The sequence below is a fragment of the Emydura macquarii genome, unplaced genomic scaffold (assembly GCF_026122565.2).
Source record: "Emydura macquarii macquarii isolate MOO-44397 ecotype Brisbane River unplaced genomic scaffold, CSIRO-AGI_Emac_v2 contig_2063, whole genome shotgun sequence".
NCBI lineage: Eukaryota > Metazoa > Chordata > Testudines > Chelidae > Emydura > Emydura macquarii.
This window is the reverse complement of record NW_027132200.1, coordinates 2395073-2420198: the sequence shown is the minus strand read 5'-3', so window position 1 is coordinate 2420198 and position 25126 is coordinate 2395073. Positions and strand designations below refer to the sequence as shown.

General features: G+C 38.0%; 1 protein-coding gene across 1 annotated transcript in view; it reads left to right on the top strand.

The window, feature by feature from the left end:
* The window catches only part of CSMD1 (CUB and Sushi multiple domains 1), a 1845645-nt gene that overhangs the window by 843564 nt on the left and 976955 nt on the right, over positions 1–25126 (top strand). Inside the window, exon 5 of the mRNA XM_067558441.1 lies at positions 8713–8920. Within this exon, the coding sequence (XP_067414542.1) occupies positions 8713–8920 (208 nt within the window). The remainder of the gene's footprint in view (positions 1–8712; positions 8921–25126) is intronic.

The following is a 25126-nucleotide window of genomic DNA, read 5'->3' as shown; positions in this document are numbered from 1 at the left end:
AGCACTTGCTCATTGCAGGGGTCCCACGCACCCAGGGCTCCAACGATTAACACATGCATTTGAACCTTGTAGCTCTTTGCTCTCAAAGCGTTGGCCTTTCAAGCTCGGGCATCGTGGAAGGCTGGAGTCATGTTCTCAAAGGGGACCGTGATGTCTACCATGGGGATCTCCTTCCCTTCCTCGTTGGTGATGACAATGTCTGGTCGCAGCTGACTATCCATTCCAAGGACAGCAGAGTTCATCGCCACCTTCCCTACAGGTGGTGGAATAGCTCTGACTAGGCAATTCTGTATGGCGTTATGGTGCGGCTGCCAGGCTCTGGAGTGGGGCTTGCAGCTACACAGGACATGGAGCAGTAGGAGTAGCTGCTCGTTGGAGTAGCTGCACCTCCTGCACCACTTGTCTTAATTCCCATGGAGGATGGCTCTGTTCAGCGGGACGCAGGTGAGTTGGGCCAGGGTATGAACCTGCAATCAACGAATTGGGTGATGCTCCCCACCCATCTTTATTATTACCTTGTTTCTTTTATATCTTGGGACCAACACAACTACAACACTGCAAACAATTGACATGTATGTCAGTTTCACCACAGGTATTGAGGTAACAGCCATGAAACTGACAAGAATGTCAGTTTTATATCAATACCTCCCAGAGTTAGTAGCTCTGGGAGAGTGACACTGTGTGTATTGCCTGGGGTATCCAGGCCTGGGGCAGTGTGCATGGTAGGGCTGCCCTAGAATCATGAGCCCTAGAAGTTTGCCACAGGATGTCCATGCTCCTGTCTCCATGGTGCTGATCCTGGAAGCCCTGAGACCCCTGGCTTAAGCAGGAGCTTCCAAGCATGCCAGGTTCCCAGTTCCACAGCAGAAAAAAGAAAACCTGACTCTAATGCAACAGTGTTACTGAGTATTTCAAAACTGCTGTCATATGCCCCTATAGGGGAAGCTGACTACAGTCAAATAGTGAAATTGACTAAGGATCCAAAATGCTCCATCTGTGCAGGGCACTGCACCTGAAAGCACCCAAGTGATGTGGAATCCTAACTCCCATAGCAAAAGTGTCATTAATATGCAAAGGGAATTAGGGTTCTAAGTTGCTTAGTTCTTTTGAAATTTGCACCAAAAGTGAAAAAATATAGAAAAATAGCTTCCCGTGAATCTCTTCCAGTCATGTAGTAATCTTAAGGTGTTGCTTTAAAAAATATTAGCTAAAAACCAAATATGAGACATATGGGTTATTTTTAGCAAGTTTCTCTTTCAAAATGCCCTTCTAACTATAGTCCAGGAGTCTGTCTTGGAAATGAAAAGAGGAAACTTCCTGAGTGCCAGGTTATTTTTACATTAAAATGTTAAGTTGCAATATTAAATGAAACAGACCTCAGAAGGCTGCAAGCCTAAGAGATGAGGGCTCTTTGGAAGATGGCAAGTGTAAAGTGGAATGATTTTCAGACAAGTCAAGTTAGAAAGAGAGTGGGACATGAAATCAGGGTACGGAGCTGTCTGCAATTGAAAAGATTATAATGGTGGTGACACTGTATAAGACAAACAGAGGACGGGATGCCAAAGAAAATAATGAAAACATAACTAAGATCAGTCTGATCTAAAGGCCGAACACTAACTAGATGGTGGGACATTATATGCAGGCACATGACCAGGGTGGGCTTAATAGAGGAACAAGTCATGGACAGAAATGAATGGTGAAGCAGTACTGCTCCCTGTGTCTATAAAGATGCTTTAGCAGGAGAAGAATTTTATTAGTAAGTACTTATTACATGTATCTAACTCTCAGCAAAGAAAATAGTATTTCTTAACAAGTTTGACATTTTTGGAATACTTTTTAAAATGTAAATAGTAGGAAGAAATGTGACCTCTAGCTCAGTTTCTTTTAGGAAAAAAAAGAAAAAATATGTTCTAGCTTTTGTTTTTATAGATTTGAAAATGGGAATAAATAGTTTGATTGTTAAAGAAGTAGGTGCCAGTTGGATATGGAATTAATCAATGAGTTGTTTGGTAAATATGTAACACTCCACATCATCTTAACACCCATACCCCATGATGTTTCTAGACTTTATGAATCTGGCAGTTCAGCAATTTGTCAATTGATCCAGACACATCTTGACTCTCTTTATTAAATTTACATCAATGGCAGTTCTAAATGTTCAGGTTCATGCCATTATTAATTATTTTGCCTGTTTTCATATGTTAGCAATTTATAGAAGCCCCGATGCAAATATCAACAGAAATGATTACTTTCGATAATTTTATTGATGTTTTTTTCTAGCAATAGGAATTCTATTAAGTGAGGTACAATTATATGGTTTTCAGGAATGACTTATAGGAAAAAATGCCGCTTAATAAAGAACTGGTAGTTGTTTCAGTGATACTTTTAATAAGGCATGCTAAATAATGTATGCCCATAGTTCATTTAGAACTGTTTAAAGCTGCAATTTTCTTTAATTGATAAGCCTTACATAATGTGACTGGAAATGACAATATATCATTTGCTGATGCTTTCTGAAATGTCAGTCAAGTTTTTTAATTGAATCTATTCTGTTGCTAGTGATGAAGAGGTAAGGAAAATACTTGGAGTGACATAGCAGGAAAAAAACAAGTTGTGTTTTTTATAGCTGACTATGAATTCTGTAATATTTAAAACACAGCTGTGTTTTTATCAGCTATTTTACAGCAGTAACATAGTAAAATGAATCCTAAATGATCTGTCAAATCAGGACTATGCAGTGTGAAGTAAAATTGAATGGAAGAGCCTTGGTAATCTGAATCTAGGTTTTAAATTAAGTTTAAAAGAGTTAGTCTGAATTGGTTTAACTGCTGTTTTTTATGTGCTGTGCGATAAGCAAATAAGAGTAAACTCTCGGTTGAATGACTGCAATTTATTTATGTATTTGTTTATTTGTTTAAAGATACATGACAGCGTAAAGCACTGGAGGGGCAAAACACCCCAACTTCATTGCTGTAAATTGCTGACGGTTAGATCCAGCAAAATTACTGTATGTTAAGATGACACTTAAACCAACAAAGGCAAAGAAATTCTCTGCTGAGCCTACCCCTCTGTCCATAACCTTATCTCATATGCATCCTTAGCAGGTGATATATTCCTCTTGCAGAGCACTTCATTTTGTATACTGTACTGCTCTGGAAATGCCGTATTTCCTCTACAGATAAAACAGAGTTGAGATTAATACTTAAAGCAGGGATAATGCTTCCTTGTTAGGTAAGGAAATGCTGGTAAAAATTCTAAATTTTGTTTTGTGAGATTTTTTTTTTTCAAAATTTTCCTTAAACATTTTCATTTTTGTCAAAAAGCTGTTTCTGATGGAATCTGGCATACCTCAGATTTATTGTTTTATTTTTTAAATAGTTCAGTCCAACCTGACATTGGTGCTGATCCCAACTGAAAATGTGTCAGATGTTTAACCACCTCTACTATAAAGTGTGTGTGTGTGTGTGTGTGTGTGTGTGTGTGTGTGCGCAATGTTTATATATACACAAAGTAAATGCTGTGAATTTAGGGAGAAGATAGATACAAACTTACTGCACTTTTTGAATAGAGAGCCCTACACTCTGTGTACCCATTTATGCTGATGCAAATCATACTTTGCTCTTTGGACTGCTGTAAATGACTTCACAAGGTGCAGGACAATGATACATTAGGCTCGGAATAAATTTCTGAAAAATTTCAACTCAATCTGTTAATTAGTTCTATGACGTAGAACGCTTTAGAGGTAGCACCTCTTTGAAATTATTTTGGGGAGTCTAACCTCTAGCAAGAAGTACTTGAAATCTGAGGCTCTATGAATGCTAAAAGAACATTGCTGTAGTTATGTGCACACCCTTAATGTAGCCATGTTGCATATGTACAATGTGGGGTATAGATGACAGCTCAGTCCAGGAACATACTAAATTAAGCTGCAACAACATGAGCCCTACTTTTCATCAGTGTAGAGCATCTGTGCTAGGGATTGCACAAAATGTCTAAGATCAAAGTCCCTGGCTATTTTTAACCTGTTTAAATGAGCCCCTCTGATTTCTAAGCTGTGCTGATTGACACCAGGTTTTTCAGTAGAGGGGAAATTGTGATTAGTCTCTGCTACTGTTGTACATCTCTGAGCAGATTTGCCACACACCTGAGTTCCATGGGTTCTCCTTCGAGTGCTTGCTCATGTCCAATCTGATTTAGGTGTGTGTGCTCACCACATGCACCGGTGCTGGAATTTTCCCCCTAATGGTACCCGTAGGGCTGGCTCTACCACCTTCTGCAGCGGCGTGCATATGCACTCACATATATGGCACTGCTGGCCCCTTCCCTCTCCGTTCCTTCTTACCACCCATGACGATGCTGGAACAACTCTCTTGCTCTCACAAGCCTTCATGTTCCTAGTGGTTCTTTCTCTGTTTTCTAGCTCTTGCTAGTGTATATAGTTTTTAAAAGTTCATCAGTTAGTTAATAGTTATCTAAGTTCATAGCTTGTAAGTTCCCAGCATTGGGGCATGCTCTCATTCCCAGAGTTTAAGCCCTGCGCTTCCTGCAAGAAGCCTATGCCACTGAGCGATCTGCATCAGAGCTGTTTAAGCACACCTTTCCGCAAAGTGTAAGATCTGCAAGAGTTTCGCCCGAACTTCAAAGTACTGAGATATAAGACTTAAATCCCTTCTGATGGAGGTGGCGCTCAGACCGGAATCGGAGCTGAATTCAGACTCATGACTGAGTGCCATGGCATCGTTAAAAAGCTCCTCTCTGGTGTCGGAGTCAACCTGGCACTGTTCCACATCCCTGGTGCCGAGGAAGCGCCAGAAAAAGGCACACTTGGAGAGGGAGTGCTTGCCGGCACTGAAGCTGGTCAAGAAAACTCCAGGGAAGCTGGAGTCAGCTCGGAAGGGGTCTCCATTCCATTCCACAATGTCCATTCCACAACCCACCCTCCATCCCCTCTCTCGGAGTTCCAGCAAGAAGGAATTGAAAGGGAGGGAGCTGGCAGAGCCATATATGCGAACACATATGCACGCCTCCGCAGAGGGCACTGGAGCAGGCCCTACGGGTACCACTAGGGGAAACATTTATGGCACCGGTGCATATGGCGCGCACACACACCTTAATCACAATGGACATGAGCCACACAGTTCAAAGAAGACAGTTACGAGGTAAGTAACCATTCTTTTTTGCTGGCAGGACACAGTGTGGGGATGCAGTCCACTAAATTATTCCCCCAAGTTATCAATTATACTATTAACTGACAAGGAAGTGTTAAGATAGGATCCATGGGACCAGGACTCTTTGGTTCAGAAGGGATGCAATGGAAGCACTGAGCAATTCACATCTAATCACTTCTGGCTAATCACTGCTACCAACATGGAAGCAGACAGGGGAAGATGAACCCTGGCATCCCTTTCAGAATGGGGTCATATCACAACCTCTATAAAGGGAGCAGTCAGCAAACAAGAGCTTTATGTAACTCTGACTCAGCAAAGGTAGCTCATATGGTTAGCTGCCCTGGGAGAGAGGAGCAAACATTATGGTGGATCCATGCTACATCTAGTTGTAATACTCAAATTTTGGCCAACCCTGTAATAATAAAACCAAAGAAACAAAAAGCAAGAGTAAAAAAGACTGGTGGAATCTAGCATCCCTCAGATTTATTTATTTTTTAAATGGTTAAGTCCAACCCTGACATTGGTGCTGCCCCCAGTGGAAATCAATATTTCTATATTCACTAGATTTCTATTTCTATGTTGATTTGTGTGATGAAGTATTGGCTCAGAATTTGCCAAGTTAGTTGTTTTCTTTACTGGAATAGAAGACAATAAGAAATGAAGTACTTGAAATTTACAGGTACATCGTCCACTTGAAATCTAGTGAATTAAAATAGTTCCAGGTAACCGTTCACCTGACCCTGACTTCTCATTCTAATTTCTTGTGGATTTTATCACTTTAAAATGTTTTGTATTGTCCATATTGCTTTAAAAAGGCTCAGCCAAACAATAAGAGAAATTGACTAACTACTTGTGAAATAATGAAAGTAGGTATACACAAAGTACTTTAAAATGCACAAGTAAACAAAATGAAAAAATCGCACTTTCCCACTCTTCAAATCTTTTCAGTTAGCTGTTACTTTGTTGCTTAAGAGCTCGCACAAATATTTAAGGAAGGATTTAAAGGTTAATAGTGCCCCTTTCAGTTATGAGAATGTTATATGAATTACACATGTTGTATAGTAAGACTTATAGGTTTGGATCCTTACAGGTTTGTACCCCACTTTATTTCAAAAAGAAAAAAAAAGAATGTGCACTTTTAAAGTTACAAGTTATAGTATTGGAGACAAAGTATTTATATTGTCTGATTGCTCAGAACAAAAGGAATGTTTTATTAATGTGAATCAGTTTTCGTTTCCAGAAAAGAATATTTTGTTCATCGTTTAGAAGGAAGAATTCAAATACTCTCTGGAGCTAGTATATTTATATTAAATTTATTGGGGAGGGGAGAATCTTTTAATCTGTTAGTACAGGGATTTCCAATCTCTTCGATGGCCTTTGCTACACACAGTTTTATGAAGTTCTTCATTTTTAAATTCAAAAGCTACTTGTTAAATAGCAAAAGAGGTTTTAAAACTCTACCACCTGCTTGAATCCTTTCAATCCTTTCCTATTCTTTTTCCTCCTCAAATTCATATTCCTTGTCTTAATCTTCAAGGCTGTACACAACTCTGCTTCCACCTATCTCTCAGCCCATTTCATTTTTTTTTCTCAGTTCTTTACTGGCTAGTTGTAGCTCCTTAATTCTCCCTTTCTACCACTTCTGCCTGTATATCTCACAACAGCATTCCTTTGCTCATGCTTCAAGTGAGTTCATTCAATGTATCCTAATCAGGTCGTAAGTTCCTTGGGGCAGGGACCATCTCAAACTGTTTGTTTGTAAAGCTTCATATACACCTATGAGGCTATGTAAGTAAGGATAATAAAATTGATAAAAATTAAACACTTTTCTTCTGATCATCCAGTTATGCAGAAAAAAATTAATTTATTATTGCTGTAGCTTTTGTAGCCATAATACCAATCACTGAAGGCAGCTTACTGAGTTTTTAATTTTTCATATCAATAAACCACATGACTGACATGTTTTTGTAATTATATATGTTTTTATACTTAATATTAATATGAGCCAGAGTACCTTTGAAGCTTTCAATGAAATTTTATGGGGGGGAGGGAAATTGCATAAGAAGGTCTGCCAAACCCCTCACTTTCATGTAGAATAACATTCTAGAGTTAGCTACACATTTCTGGGCTCTGTGTCTGAAGAAGCAAGATAATATATTGTAAGAAAAATATATGCTATTAACCAGGACGTGCAAAGTACAAAAGGTTCAGTTAAGTTACTGGTTATTTATAAAAATGTGCAGCATGCAAAGCAGTTTATTCAGGAAATCTCTCTGCAGTGATTTCTACTATAGTGATGATCCAATCTACAGTGATGAGCATGATAGAACAACCTATACAGAAGAGAAGTCAAGTATTATTACCACAGGCTTTCTCACAAATTTTTGAGCAATTCTTGATTTTGGACAGGTCACAAGTCTGCAAGAATAATCTTTACTGTTGCACTTCTGTCTCCAGTTACAGATGACATAAGGAAGCAAAAAGGCACATGGCAATTTGTGAGTGGGGAGGCAAGAGAGAAAATTTGCTAATGTTTTTGAATGGCCAGGAATGTTTGGGTCCGATATAGTTCAAGTTCTGAGCAACTAATTTTGTTATTACTTTAGCCCGAGCAGTTTATCCCTGTTATAAAGTCAGGTGGTCCAACAGCAGGGTGTATTGTTTAGCATAAGGATATGGAAGTCAAGGGGCAAATCCTGCTCATTAACACAAGCCCTGCTTGCAGTGGAATTCCTGTAGTTTGGCTCCATTCCTATGAATGAGAGGCGAGCATTTTGTGGCCATATAAAAAGGTAGTAATAACAAAAGAAGTATGACATTCCATAAACTTTATGGAAATATCTGTCAGCTTTGAAAACTGTGAAGAGAGTTCTTAAAACTCTTTCCAAATTATTAACATAGAAAATCCACAGGCCAGGATCTCCGTTGTGCTCAGCTTCTGCTGAATTAATTAGAGGCAGAGCTGTCAGCAAGTCAGCTATGCCTCTGGATTCTTTGCCTTAACCCTGACTTCAGTGCTAAAGGACTCTCTATCAGCTGAGCATAGATGGAATATAGTCTACTATGGTCTCTCCTTCTCCTCACCTCTGACAAATGCCCTGTGCTGGATACTGTGTTGGATCTATGCTCATCCTCAGGGCCCCCAAATGGGGGGGAAGGGAAAGAGTACACTTTACCAGGACCTGGAGACCCTGGGGGGCCTGGCCCAGGCAGCAACTCCTATTACCCCCATTACGGGAGGGGGCACATGGTAAAAGTTTGTACTGGGCCCAAAAAAATTATGCTTGGGCCCTGCTCATCCTGAATTCAGCTAGGTGAGGTGTATCTTTTACAAGAAAAGACTCAAAGGGCACAGAGCAGGCCAGAGAATCTTGCTCACAACTGTTACTTTACAAACATATATAAGGTTTTATTCATTTTCCTAAATATGGTGCATTTTTTCCAGTGTATACTAATGATCAGTTTTCCATGGTAATTAAAATTATTGCAGTTTTGTTTACTAAAATAACCCTACTTAATTAGAAATTGTTGTTGTATTTATCAGCTGAAGGTGCTTGTGGAGGAACTCTACGTGGGACAAGTGGAACTATTTCAAGCCCTCATTTCCCTTCGGAGTATGAAAATAATGCTGATTGCACATGGACCATTCTGGCTGAACCAGGAGATACCATTGCTCTGGTCTTTACAGATTTCCAGTTAGAGGAAGGATATGATTTCTTGGAGATTAGTGGAACTGAAGCACCATCAATCTGGTAAGTCCAGAGATGGGACAATCATCCCATTTTCTATTTTTTTTGTTTGGTGATATTTCTTTAGGACCTTTGATGATAATTGTGTTTTGTTTGTGTATGTTGTTTTTGAGCCTTTCATTGTACATCCTTTCAACCATCCACAAATGAAAGCACTATGATTTGAACTTTATCTCTTTGTTCTTCCTTTAATCCCACCTTCCTCATCCTTAAAAGTAATTATATTGGTAGAATATTTTAGGGGTACATACTCTTTGGGCTTTATACAAATGATTGTTTGTTTGAACTTTGACAATGAGAATGTTCCCAACTATTATACCAAAATTAGTTTTTCACACAAAGATACCTAAAAATAGAGTGGGAGAAATCCTGAACCCATTTAAATCAATGGAGTTTTGCTATTGATTTAAAAGGCGACAGAGTTTCATCCAGTGATTTTAAGTGAAATTGGAGTGATATCCACATGCATCAGCATAAATCAGACATAATTCCATTGAAGTAAACTGGTGTATGTGATTAGAATCAGGTCCCTTATTTTGTTCAGTAGAACAAACAACAAATTTGGTTAGTTGCCTATGTTAAAGGGACAACTATGTATTATTTCAGATCTGAGATCTTTTGTGTCTTTTGCTCTTTTCACAACAAATATAATATGAAGAAACTGCACAGGCAAAGTGGGGTCCCAGATAACAGTGCTTAGTAATTAAATGAAGTTTCAACTACCTCGTTTCCTCTTCCCTACTCAGAGTCTGCCTGGCTCCTCAGAAGTGCTCCACTCTGTGTTATAATAACTAATGAGCCCCAATATTAATTCCGCTAAAAGAATTTTCTTTCTAGCAAGTGAAAGGCATTTCTTATTTTGTTTATAGAGCAAATTGTAATGCATGGCAATTCATTCATTGCAGAACTGTGCCCGGCTGTTGCATTAGCATTTCTCTGAAGTTTAGATGCCCAGGGTCAAACTTTGTCTATCAGGAAAGAGTGTGTGATGGTTAGTGTGTGTGTTTCTTGTTTTCTAGTATTGCCTAGAGAAAATGTAAATAAAAGGGTTTTTTTGAGTAAAATAATTGCAGACTGTAGAAACTATACTATACAAATACACTCTGTGGCATGTCTAAAAGGGTTACCATCTCTCTCACATGCTTGCACTTCTAAACAGCAAACTTTATTTAGTTCTTTACTATTCTAAACTCAGCCTTTAAGGGCCAGAATTTCAAAACCAGAAGGTGAAGGTGTACATGCAATCCTGTAGCAGCACATGAAAATTAATTAATTGTATGTGCAAATTGCTAATAGGATATATAATGGGCAATTTGCACATTCATTCTCCCAAACTGTAGTGCTGTTGTAGTGAATGCATACACAAATATCACATTTTCACATGTGCAGATAGCCTGGCATCTTTTGAAAATTTGGCCATAAAAGACTTCTCCCCCCACACAAGTGCTCTTTATCATAGATGAACCCATGAGATCTCCTTGTGAGCAAGAGGTTGAACAGAGAGTAGTAGAAACCTAGCCTACACTCATTTTTTATTGGTAAGAGAAGTCTCTCAACTGATCTGTTTTTCTTGATTTGCTTGCTTCAGACCCATTTAACACATTAAAATGTCAGATGAGTAAACAAGAGAGTTCTAGTATTCAGTCCTAGAGCCTACAATTTTCACCTACAGGGTGAATACTGATTCATAGCACTAAGTTCTTATTTAAAAAAAAAGAAGAAATTACACACCCTTCATGCAGAATAGATACCAAAATGTAACACACTCTCTCTAAACCACCAGTACAACGACAGAACAGAACTAACTTGAAGATGATTCTCTCTGCTCACCACTATATGGAAAAAGTTGTTGTGTGAGAAATTACATCAAGAATTTAATAGAATTCTCCATCATTCTCAGCTAATTTGGAATGAAGTTACATACTCAGCTATGTTTAAGCAAGAACAGTTACCATAGCTACACTAGAGGCATGCTAAATGTAGTGTATGATGTAATCTGCTAAAATGAGCAGTGTGTTAAATTTGAAGTTGTTCAGCATTTAAACTTAATGGACTATACATTTATCAGCCAAAAATGTAAATTTCCCCCCCAGTTGCTCCCATTTTGTCAAATCTGGCTCAAATACAGAATTACTATTTTCCATGCATTTTGTATGTCCCAGTAATGATTATTTTTCAGTTAAATGAATGTTTATTAGTGGAACTAGGCAAAAATATTCCTAGGGCAGTGTTCAGGGAGCAGAGGTTATGTCATTACTAAAGCTAAAATGGGAGAGAGAGATGGAAAAAAATTAGACTAATGGGTCTTTAGTTTTTTCTGTTATTTATATAGCAGAACAGCTGTGCATGATACCTTGCAGACACACAGGCTTTGTCTACACTTGGAGTGAGTGGTGTGATTTCCAGCTTATGTAGACATACTTATCATGTTCTAAAAATAATAATGTGGCTGAGGTAGCTGGAGCTGTGGTGAGTGGCAGCATGCCGAGTATGTACCCATAGGGTTCGGGCAGGCTTGTACGTTACATTATTTTTTGTAATACATTTCCCTGAAAATGTTGTAAATAATAGCAAAGTTCATTTGACTAAAACAGCAGATCATTCTTGAAAGTGGTATAATTCTTGGGTCGTTGAGGTAATACAACGTACGTAGCATGTGTAGGAGACATTTTAATCTCTCATTAAATTGATAGACCTTGGGCCACACAGAAATGTAACTTACTGAGTAGTTTAGTTTTCTATAATATAAAAATTATTATTTTAAAACATTTCTGTGTAGTGTGATGGAAGAGTAAAAATTGCAGCAGTTTATTAGTCGCTGCCATGACTGATATAGTTAATGTTTTATTTTCTAATTTTGTGTTCTCTTAGTTCACATATATCTGCAGTTTAAATTCTCAGGTTTCTTTATTTTTGTTATTTTCTGTATGTGTTTCTTGTCAAGGAAGAGTTCTTTATACAAGAGAAAATGTTGTTTGACGTATTTCTATCCAGCATAAATTTATATACAAACTGTGTAAACAGCACCCTATTTTTTTTTTCTGGATAAATAATCCTACAAGAAAGCTAAAAATGATCTGAAGTAGTCCTTAAACATTATTTCTAAAGATATGTGTTTGTGTGTATGTTACTGGAAAGAGGATACATTTTGTTTGGAGAATAATTAATAAATTAGAACTAATGTACAAAATTCATTTCTTCCTCAAGTTTCTCAGAATGTATATTCTACTCTGAAAGTACATCCTGATATTATTTAGAGCTTTGCCTTAAGAACCAAATACCTAACTTTTTTCCTCTTTTCTCCTAAAGTTAAAGCAATTTCATGGAGGACTGATTTAGAGAATAGAGTAATTTTGTCCAATCTAATGCTTTTTCACCAAGTAATACAATATTTCATTGCTTAGGTTCTTTTGTGGTGATACATGCAGTACCAGTGTGAAAAGACCCTTAAACGCTCATTGACTAGGAACCTTAACATTTTCAAACTTTGATGTGAAGAACCGACCCACTGTAAAAATATTCTGAATTCAAACAATTTAATGATGTACTGCATTTTTAAAAGCTCAAGTATCCCTAAAGTTTTCTTGAATTCCTCCCTTATTTTCCAAATTATATAGCAGTTTGCAAATGGATTGACCATTTAAGTGGGTTGAAAATAAATGTTTGCCTTTTTTTCTTTTTCAAAAAAGAATGTATTTCAAAATAGTTTATAGAACCTGCAGTATGGCTTTTAGCTTCCAGAAGGTCCAGGTGAGATTGTCACACTTCTCATTTGATGTCCATTCATATAATATCACTGTCTAAAGCTATCACTAGATATTGCTTCCAGGTGAATGCCATTTATAACAAGAGAGTAAGAAGTAATTATAAAGGGTCCTGTCTTGCAAATACTTTAATACATGGGTAGTCCCATTTAAATCAAGAGAACTATCCACAGACTTAAAGTTTAGCATTGACATGTTTGAAGAATCTGAGACATAGACAGTTATCTTATTTTTATACCTTATGAAGGGAAAACGTTTATTAGAATTAATACATGAAAATAGTAAAGATATTGCATCAAATCTGAATAATTTACTTTCTTTGCTTTTGTATATTGGGTGGTTGAAATTTTAAAAATAAAAAAAGTTGATATGGAGCGATGTTGAGCACTAATACTCTTTAGATTGTTCTTTTTATTTTCAGGTCAGGCATAGGTAATCAATTCACAAGGCCCTAGGTTGGGTCAAAGCCATGTATGCTAATGTAAATCTTTGGGTTCATCCCAATTTTTGCAATATTGAAATGTTTTATTTGACACAAGGTTCTCCCTGATAGAATATTAAATTATGCATATTAGATAGCAACAGAGGTGATTATCATAATAGGTATAATCCTGCAATTATAGATCTTGAACTTGAAATCTTTAAACTGGACCTATTAATTCTAAACTTAAAATAGTGTTATGTGGCTTTTTTACCTTACCTTACCTTACCTTATTTGAGTGTGCTGTGGTTTTGAATCCTAAAGAGTAGGTTCTCTGTATTACTTGCCACACAAATAATGGAGTGTGAAAGGCACTCTAGACTTAAATTCTTTTCTTCTTGCTGCAGCGTAGAAAAATCTAGAGGATTATTTCAATATCTTAAGGAAGTTGCAATGGTTTCCAGTTAAAGACTATGAAAACTATATGCAAATGTATCAGGGTAATATAGAACAATAACAACAACAAAATACGGTGACTTTTGACACTTGATCTGATGTAATCACCAGGGGACATGAAGATCTTTGTACTAAATAAAAATGTCTAAAGCTTTGGGTGGTGCTGCTTGGAGGCATTTAAATGGTGCTTCCAACCTCTATGTTTATAAATGGACTTCTTTAAAGGTAGTGTCATAATCACATTTTATACTACTTAGATAAACTTATTTGTATAGTTTCTTAACAAAGACACTCCAAGTAATCATATTCAAATGTGTACACATTTGTTGTACTATTTTATGTACCTTATCCTTACCACACTTGATCTGAGCATTCTGTATAAAAATAATGTACCAATGTTTCAGCTGGTGTAAATCAGTGTAGTTTTATTGGAGACAATGGAACTATACCAATTTATACCAACAGATGATCCACTCCAGTGTTAGGTAGGTATCCAATTAATGTAAACAGCACCATTTACTGGCATACACGTATAGGCAGCATTGCTCATAAGTTTTTAGGTTCAATAAAGTTCTTGTTTTTATGCACTGAAAAAGTTTCCTGACTGTACCTCTTAACATTGTAGAACTCTCTTTATTTTCTTTTTCCTCAAAAGGAAAGAAGAAGAAGAGACCGACTTGTTCCTTTTATACTAAAAGGAAAATGAAAATCACTTTTTGTCTCCCTTCCACTAGCTTCCATGTGTAAAGTGCTTAGAACACTTCAGCTGCTGCATAAATATTAACATAGGCATGTAAAATATTATGTCTGAGATTCAGCATTAACAACATTTAGCACTTGTACTTTTTTAACATTTCCAAAGATATGTAACAGCATTAACTAACATGGCTTTGTAATCTGATTGCACATAGAACTTTATAAATGTACAAAGTGAAATGCATGGACTTAAAGGTAACCCAGTGGGCTAAACACTGTTATGTGGTCACCTTTATTGTTATCCATACATTCATGCCCCATCTATCCCTTAGTCTGCACATTCCCTCGTACGACTGATGGACAGATTTTATTCCCAATTGTTTTTGGTCCCTTATGGTGGGCCTGGGAATGTTAGGTCTGAGACCATTTTTATTTAGTGGGGTTCAGTAGTTCATGCTGTTGTTATAGTGCTAATACTTTGTGTTTAAAATATACCTCTAATAGATATATTAATTACTATAACCATGAATATATGAAATATGATATATGATAATATATGATTATAAGCCTTATGGCATTTGATATGATAATATTGCTATGACAATGAATATATGAACTATATGATATGTGATAATATATGATTATGAACCTTATTGCATTTGATATGGCAATGTTGTTATGGCAGTGTTGATAGCGAGTTCCATATCTCTTTCCACATGATTTTGGAGGATGGCTCTTCTTGTTTGGTGTCGCATATAGCAGCACTATACCACTATAAGTGTGAAGAGGGGATGGGCTGAGTAAAAATGTTGGATGTTTGCAAAATCTTTATCTTTAAATAGTTTATAAATCCTTTACATGAAAAGGATTAGAGATTGCAAAGACTTATGTTGACTAAATATAGAATTGTTGCATAAACAGACAATCAAATTCCAGCTTCCTTAACTGCTTGCTAGCTATTTTTCTCCCACCCCCTATATCTTGAATCCTGCAACAGCAGCTGTCATCTTTAAGGAATTGATTCTGCCACAGTCTGAATAAGGATGGCAGAATTAACCAAGCAACAAAACTTTCGGCTTGGTCTTCATGTCCTTTTCTCCTGGTTTTCAGATTTGCTTTGCAGCTAGAATACAGACACACTCTTCCTTACCCCACTTCCCCAAACTAGGTTTTCCTCTGTCTCAGTCTCTCTCTCCCACCTTTGTCAGTATCAGCCTGTTGTTTCTGCCAATTTCTGAAATCTGTTCAAGGCTTGCTTACTTGCTTTCTTTTAATCATCCACTGTAAGCCATTGCTAAGGGTATTAAACTAGGTTACATTCTTTGAATATACTGCCTCTGTAGATCTATATTCTTGCAGTCCATCTCTTATGGCACATAGATCTCAACAGGCCCAGAGGAAAGAATTTTGGGGCCCTTTGCACTATGGAAATTGTCTTCCCATCTTGAAAGCTCTCCTGCCCCATAAATACACAGACCCCATAATGCCCCTTTCACTCCACTCTCAACATAGAGACCCCCACTTATACCCCTACAACTCTCCACCAGGCCCCACTTATCCTGGCAACCCCACACACATGATAGCAGCCCTGTCCTACATCCCATTCATTGTATTCCACCTTGGTCTCAGCCCCCAACATCCCAGCTCCTCAAATCCCTCACTCACCCCATAGTCTAGCAGCAGCTTGTCCATAGATCCTCAGTCATAACTCTCAGGATCTTCCTGGTCACTCACTGGCACCCCCCTGGCTCAGTGCTCTGCTCCCGTCCCAGGCTAGGTTGGCTTCTCCTGATCACAGCTGCCTAATTCAGCTTGCTGCCATTGCCCGCCCTGCACTCACATGGCCTTGCACTGCTCAGGTTTGGCCCAGCCACCCCTCTATCATGATGGAGGGGCAGCTGGGCCCAATTTAAGTGAGAGCCATTGCATTCTGTTGCTGGGCTGGAGCACTACTCAGGTTGTTCTTCTCCAGTGGTCAAAGATGGGGGGGGGCCTGTGAAAGTGCACTGAGTACACATTGGTTAATCCAGACCTGGATCTCAGGATTGTTACGAACAGTCTCATGACTGATTATGGGCTCAAAGATTAGGGAATTTTGGAGAGTAAAGAGCTGCTATGTTTACATATAAGATTGCTGCACAGTCACTTTTTAATGTATTACTTTGCAAAGGCTTTTAAATTATCCTGAGTGGAAAGGTTCTGAGTGGGAATTGGACTGTCTGGGAAAAATATAAGCTATCCAGTGTCTTCGATGAGCAGCCAGTTGCAAATGGACCATGAATAAAGCAATAAAACAACTGGAGACTGTTTAAACAGTGCTTCACTCTGTCGGAAAGTAGCCTTATTTCTGACAATAGCAGGTTCTGGTACACTTGATGTGTTTAATGGTGTTCAGGTAATTCAGGCAGAGGAATGTATCCGTGAAACAGTATTACATAAATTTGACAAGTACTGCATTCCATGTAAAAATGAAACATATGAGAGAGATGTTTTTGAACAGAATGTACAAAAAGAAGGGGAAACTGATCTAAGGCTGAAGATACAATCTTGAAAAAAAAAAATAAGGCGGGGGGAGAGAGTGGCAGGTAACTGAGACCAGATTGTGATTGAGATCTGGAACAAAAAATTTAGAGAGAGAACTACTGGAAGACCCAGAATTAGCCCCTGACAAAGTAATTAGAATTTGCCTAGCAATGGAAGACACCCAGTCCAGAAAAAGGCTTGTGTAGGGTAGACAGTGCTCTGATTGAGAAACCAATATTCTGCAAGAAAAGAGACCTAAGGCAGAAAGGAATATTGAGCTCAGAGTTGGAGTCCAGCAAAAAACAGCACCTGGAGCTGCACACGTTGTGGCAACCAATATAAGCCAAAACAATGCCTGGCACATGGGAAAAGATGCAGAAAATGATTACATCACATTGTGAGAGCTTGCAAGCACCATCAAAGTATGGATAGCATGGACAAAGTACAATGACAGCACCATTAGCATAGCTGAATGCTTCACAGGAGCAATGGGCAAAGTTGAAGCCCAAGATTATTAGACCAACAACCTGCAAGCAAATGGGACATTTATTTATTTGAAGTTGAACACTGGTGCACCAGCTAATGTGTTGCCAGAAACAGTGTTTCTAACACAAAAAGAAAAGCCATAGTTACTGGAGAGTAAGCAGGTAAAACTAATGGCTTACAGGGATAAGCTTATCTCCATATATTACAGGTGTATGTGAATGCAATGTATGAGTAAATCACATAGTAGAAAAGGTACAGTTTGTAGTAGTACCTGACAAAGATATAATATACAATAGTATTAGGGAAAAGAGAACCTATTATTGGGCTAGAAGCATGTCAATCCCTTGGTCTCATCAAGAGGGTGCACTTTTTGGAGGGGCAGGAAACCAAAACAATTGAAGAGGAATTTGAGGATGTCTTGCCTAAACCAAATCCAGATCTCAATTCAGAACTTAACACCACCTCCTTCTTGGCCTATACATAAATATTAATAACAAAAATGTTGTGAAACAGTTATGCTTACACTACACACAACCTAGCTGATGCAGAATCACAAAAACAAGAAAATGAACAGTTTAATCCTCCCACTAGTACATACCCTATGCTCTTCCTCCCACAAACATCCATCTTACTGCAACTACCATACACCACAGGCCCCAACTTTTAACTCTGCTAATTGATCTGTGCCTCTGCACACACCCTTTCCCCAAATGACCCCTTCTTCATACCATTAGCTGTGGATGTTTAGGATAGCAATTAGTTGTGCATGGAGCAGGGTTAGGGATAGTTTGGTAAAGATGGTCATAGAACACTGGTAAAGGGAGTCATAGAAGGCTGGTATCCTTGGGCAGAGGGGAAGTAGAGTTAAGGCCAGGTGAATAAGTATATTTAGTCTGCATCTATATCTGTTGCTACTTCAGGATATTAAATCCTGCAAAACCCCTGAAGTTCACATTTAAGAAATACCATATTTGAAATAATTGTGTCATTAGCGCTGCTCCAACGGGTCTTATAGAGTTATGCCATGGAAATGTTGTATTGGTTCAGTTCTCATGTCCAATGATTTTCAGGGTGAATATGTTCCAAACAGCAAATCTACATTGTGAATGAAGGTCCAAAAACTGAGTCCATCATTCAGTGAGCAAGTCTGTTCCAGGTTCCACTTCATGCAATTCATAGTAGCAAAAGCCTGCATCAGACTCACATCAGCAACAGGTGATATGGCTGTGCTGACTAGCCAGACCTGCACCAACCTCGGTGGGCTAAGATTAGTAGGAGAACTGGAAGTCATGATTGGAGAAATCATGCTCCATGAAATGATCACCACAACAGGCGCTCAACAAGAAGGATGTTTGTCGTCACCCCCTGGTGAACTGGGCTCTTCAGAAATGGGTGATTTGAAGTGTGCACCATACATTCCAGCAGCAGGAGAATTAATGAATGATTACTGAAGGAATATGTGAAATAAGCAGAATATTTTAGCGTTAAAGCTCTTTGGAAATGACTTTCCTTTTCAATATTTCATCCCCAAATAATATATTTATTGTTAGCTTTGTGTACAAAAACATAGGGAGAGATTACAGAGATTCTGGCACTAAAGTAAGTATGATGGCAGATGAACTTAATGATAGTAATGGTGGCAATAAGCTAGTACAATATATTGCTCCTCATAATTCCCCAAAAAGTAGTTCTTGCCTAGATTAGTCATCTATTCACATCAAATGTGTTCTGAGTATGGGTGAGGTCTACAGAAGCAGTAAATTGATGCCTAATTCACAGAACATTAATGCTTCTTTTGCACCTGCTAATTTACCATTGACTGTGTCAAAGAAGTATAAAGCCTTAATTCATATCCATCATACTACATCACAAACTGACAAGAATAGAAGAGTGAGTGGACATGCTTAGGAAGCACCATGAAATATAGTATAATTTCCCACTCATTTAAAATAACATAAAAGGGACTGGATTTTCTAAAACAAAGCATGCAGACAAAAGTTTTAGTACATTAACCAAAATCTTACCTGTAAAATACTATAACTATATTTTTAACCAAAATCACTAACGCTGAGGATTCATAGTGCGCCCTAACTTCCCATATGACTCTGGATTGTTTTAAAATACATATACAGTTATCCTAGTTTCTCCACAGAATCCTGGAAAACACATTTAGGAAAAGAACACATTAAAGAACACATTGATCATGTCAGTCTGCTCAGTTAGTATGAAAAGTCTCGCCCCAGCTCTTTTTTTTTTTTTTTTTTTTTTTTTTTTTTAATGGGATGTTGATTATATGCAGAGGGTCTAGCTTTTTGTCATTATAGTTGACAGTGAACTGCAACAGCCAGAATCCCACCCTTTTTTGTAGGAAAATAAAAAATAATTTCATGAAGGTTTTGGGAGCAGAATGAGGAATGCAAAAAGACTTTCCAGACCAAATTGATGTGGTGTTGTAGCTAAAGTATAGTGTGTGGTCGATAACATATATGTGTTTGAAGAGCTACTGTGGGAACACTCCCTCTAAGGCAACTGAAAAGTTCTTAAGACTAACCATTGTAGGTACAGTATGTACATGTGAAAAAAAGAAAAAAGGTTGTTCTGACAAAGCTTTAGCCAAGTTCTGGATCAGTTTCTGATGTCTGTTTCAGGAATGATGTCAGGCTGATCAATTACATGTGGCAGCTCAAACACATTGCCATGAATATTTATGTCAGGAGGAAGGGAGAGCACTCAGCACCTCCCAGGTTTGGGGTTCTACAACATACAGCTGATAACTGTTGTGACATATTATAATAATGATTGTAATCCTAGCCATAAACATTGCTTTCAATGAAATGTGTTTTGTTTTTAGATCTCTTTATGCTTTTCTAGTAGTATGTTGTTTCCAGCTCTCGTACATATGGGACAATGACTGGTTGGGTGCTTTTTAATAGTCCAGCACATTCTCACTTTTCAGCAAGGTCTGCATATTGTAAAAAAAAAAAAATCCAGCAATCAAGATAATCCCATCATTTCAAAACAATATATTGTTGTAAAACAAAGATTAAAAAATTTAGAAAATTAAATTCAAGTGTGAGCCTTGTTCTTATCTTCTGATTATACCCAAAGGACAGACATACCCAGCTAAAATGTTTGCACTATTCTGTTTATATAGGTAATCAGCAAGATATATAAATGGATGGAGCAATGGACAAAACAAATAAACAAACAACCAAAAACTCCACTGAAAGCTTTATTGGCTAGCTGCCATTCTTTGAATGGCTCCACTAATAAGAATAGTACTGTAGTTTACATTAACTCTGAGTAAACTCATTAATGAACTGTTCCCACAGCATTGTTCAATAAACACCTTGGCCCATGGCATTACTGTTTAGTTAGCACACAGAATCTATTGATTGCTTTCTTTGACTCTGAAAGAATGCTAAATTGAATTTAAATAACACATTCTTGGACAGGTACACTTTTTTAAAATATCTGCACAGCAGGCTGGTGATTTGTCTTAGTATGTTTGGATTTTGCTGTGCAGAGATCTGCACTTGGAAAATAGCATGCTGCTTGATTTCTCTGGTGTGGTGAAGAAATATTGTTATGATTGTACCAAAATCCCAAGTACCAATGTAGGCAGTGACTGTGAAACATCATTTACATTGTTTCCGTCCCCAAATGAGTAAGTGAAAGGAGCTTCAACAGCAAAATTAAATGGCTGTGAAAAATAAAGGGAGAATTATTACTGCTGGACATCTGAGTGAAACTTACAGCAAACTCAGAGTCAGACTGGGAGTAGTGATAATGTGGAGACTAATTGGATAATAATGTGTAGCACTTACATTCACCAACTTCAGTGTAGCCAATGGATGTTAATTGGTTTAATTATCCTTCAACAGCTCCTTGAGATAGATAGATAGTTAAGTAGTAGTAGTATCCCACTTCTAATGATGGGGGAAACTGAGGCAGAGAACACAAGTGATTTTTCCAAGGCCACAGAGCGAGTCTGTTTTGTCACTAGTAGTGTATCTTTGGAGTCCCTGCCTCTTAAAATCCCAGTCTTGTGATTAAAGAGAGGACTATACTTCTCTCGAAATGTCATATGAAGATCTAAATTATGAAAGAGAAAAGTTTGTGAATTTGCAAAAGTTCAGATAAGGAATGGGCTTTTCAGTCTCCAAAGTCAGAGATGTTCAGCTCCAGAGTTTTCATTTGGACCTATCTTTACTGGAAACCAGTAACAAAAATTATTAGAGGGCTGAGAATAAAAGCTCCAACCTAAATATGGTCTAACATCTAAACCTAATGCAAACTTTTCTGATGTTAAAAATATCTGTTAAGGATGACCATACTAAATCAGATCAATGATCTATGTAGCCCAGTATTGTCTTCCAAAAGTGGCTGATGCCAAGCACTTCAGAGGGAATAAAAAGAACAGGTAATCGTCAAGTGATCCATCCCCTATCGGCCATTCCCAACTTCTGGAAAACTGAGTCTGGGGACACTTCAGAGTATGGTCTTGCACGCCTGCCCATCCTGGATAATAGCCATTGATGGAGCAATCTTTCAGGAACTTATCTAGTTCTTTTTTTAATTATGTTATAGTCTTGGCCTTCCCATTTCACTTGGTGACCCCCTAGTTTTTATGTTATGAGAAGGAATAAATAACACTTCCTTATTTACTTTCTCCACACCAATCATCTCCCCCCTTAGTTGCCTCTTTTCCAAGCTGAAAAGAGAGCTATCCACAATGACTCCAAGTTCTCTTTCTGGAGCGGTAACAGCTAATTTAGATCCCATCGTTTTATATGTATATTTGGATTGTTTTCCAATGTGCATTACTTTGTATTTATCAACATTGAATTTCATCTGTCATTTTGTTGCCCAGTCACCCAATTTTGTGAGATCCCTTCACAGTTTTGAATCATCTGCAAATTTTGCCACCTCGCTGTTTACTCGTTTTTTCAGATCATTTATGAATATGTTAAACAGCACTGGTCCCATTACAGATCTGTGGGGGACACTACTATTTACCTCTTTCCATTCTGAAAACTGACCATTTATTCCTATCTTTGTTTCCTATCCTTTAACTAGTTACTGATCCATGAGAGGACCTTCCCTATTACCCCATGACATGTCTTGATGTTCCTTGTTTCCTTTGGACCTGGAAGCAGAAGTGCCAAAACATTGATAACTGTGCATGATGCCTTGGAAATAGGATGTTCATGTTTGTTAATTTATAAACATTTGAAAGGAGGCTTTTTAATATTTATAATCCATGATAATCTACAGTTTGGGGTGATGTAATTTATTGATATCATGGAGAAGTTTGGAATGTTCTTTTAAGTGGAATGTTAGAGAAAATATATATTCTGTAAATACAGATTTAATGGAGAGTGTCTATGTATGTGTAACAGCCTGTTAAGTGATTTGCTCCTTTGTTGTTAGCTACTATAACACATTCCATCTTTTACGCAGAATATCCATTTGCTAAGCACCTCTGCTAGCTACTGCTTTCCATTTAGTCTTTGCAACCATGTTAATACCTACCTAATCATAGAAATATATTTCACTTATTATATTAATAATATTATTATATTAATGTTTGTAAAGGCAATCCAATATTCAAAGATATGATCTATCTGGTACCTTTGCTAATTCAGAATACTTTTTACTTTGCACAAAGGAAAGGGTCTAGACCCTTTATATATCACAGGGCTTCAAGAATGAACAAAATTGAAAATTTCTTTCTTGAAAAAGCAAAGATAATTTGAATCAAACTTTTTGCATCAGGATATAATGTTAGTGATGGCATGTAATAATTTAAGAAATACATTTCTATACTTAAATATATTATTAAAAACTTGTTGGTCAGCCTTTGCAAACTGAGGTTTCTACATGTAAGCAGATGATTTTGCATTTGCTTTAATACTTTGTGAATAGCATTCTTTGTTATGCACAAATAAAACTGCAAATTAAAAGAAAAAACTACCTTAAACTGGGATTTTTCACATCAATCATGAAAGGTCAAAGTAAAATATTTCAAGTGCAGTTCTACTCTGAAAAGCGACTATGTAAAATGGTCCTTTTCTCACTCGATAATGGTATTTCTTATATATTCTGTTATATCTCCTAAAAATTTTGTATTAAAATATTTTTTTACTACTTCTGTTAGTATTGTAGACCCAATGGAAGCTCAACATCATCAGCAGAATTAAGTACCAGTTATTTCCGATTATGGGATATTTACTCTTGGTAACGCATAAATCACAGGACAGATCTCAACTTTCATATTTATGATTCAGAATACTTTTTACTTTGCACAAAGGAATATTTATGAGTTAGCTGCTGGTTGGAAATAATCTCCTTTCATTTGGAAGCTAGTGTATTCTGATATGGATTAAATAAGAGAAAAAGTATATATAAGCCCCGCTTTGCCGTTTTTAGAAAGTCAGTTTCTGAGTAGAACCACACTTGAATGTCAAGGAAAAATTGTGATGAATGGCAGGTAGTGTGCCTTCGTGATATAGCAAGAATGGCCCTCATCTTTAGTACAGTGATGCCATACTCTACCTTGATCCAAGTTGTATTAAATTGCATTAAATATTTTATTAAATTGAAACATGATCTTTAACTGTATGTACATACCAAAGAGCAAGATGAATGCAATCTTCATTCTGTGCTAATGAGCTGCAGCTCTCAGGGTATTTCTACACTGCAACTAACAATGACTCGGGCTTGTGGGGTTTGGGCTAAGGAGGGGCTGTTAAATTGGGTTGTAGATATTTGGGCTTGTGCTGGAGCCAGGACTCTATGACCCTGCGAGCCTGAATTAAACAGTCCCTGAGCCTCGCAAGCCTGAGTCAGCTGGCACGGATGAGCCACAGGTTTTTAATTGCAGTGTAGTCATATTCTCAGGGTATGTCTACACTGTGGACTGAAGTCGATTTACTTTAAATGGACTTTCACCCACTGAACTTTAGAAGTTGCAGGAGCATGATCAGACCACGCTCCTTGTGCCGGGCTCTTGCATCTACACTGCCACGCTTGGGTCGACATTCAAAGCAGTGCACCGTGTGTAGCTATCCCACAGTGCCACTAGCCACACAGGCTTTTGGGAAGCTTGTCATCCTCCCATGATGCAACGTACTTCCTCCCTCTCCCTTTTTGTCCCAAACAAACTGAAAATCCTTTTTCATGCCATTTTTCTATTCTGAGCACACACTGTTGCTGGAGGGACATGGAGCCCGCTCAGCTCTGCACTATCATTGTGAGCCTCACAAATACCTCACAGCTTATCCTGCAGTAATTTCAAAGACAAGAGAGGAGTCGCAGTATGGAAAATAGCAACGTTACTGAGACCACACTACTACAAGCCATAGAGTAGAACAATTCCTGTATGCTGCAGGCTGTCACGCATCATCTTCAGTCCGTGGAGCACCATTTCTGGTCCCAGGAAACAAGCACAGATGGGTGGGATGGCATCGTTATGAAGGTGTGGGATGATGAGCAATGGCTGCAGAACTTTCATATGCGAAATGCCACTTTCTCTTAATTTTGTGCGGAGCTGTGCCCAGCCCTGAAGCACGTGAATACTCATTTGAGGACCAGCTCTGAGAGTGGAGAAGCGAGTGGCCATTGCTCTGTGGAAGCTGGCAACCCCCGACTGCTACAGATCAGTTGGGAATCCATTCGGAGTCTGTAAATCTACCATTGGAGCTGCTGTGATGCAATTGTGCAGGGCCATCAATAGACTTCTGCTAAGAAGGGTAGTGACTTTGGGAAATGTGCTGGACATAGTGGACGGGTTTGCCGCAATGGGGTTCCCAAACTGATGGGGCAAAAGATAGCACGCATATCCCTATTCTAACACATCAC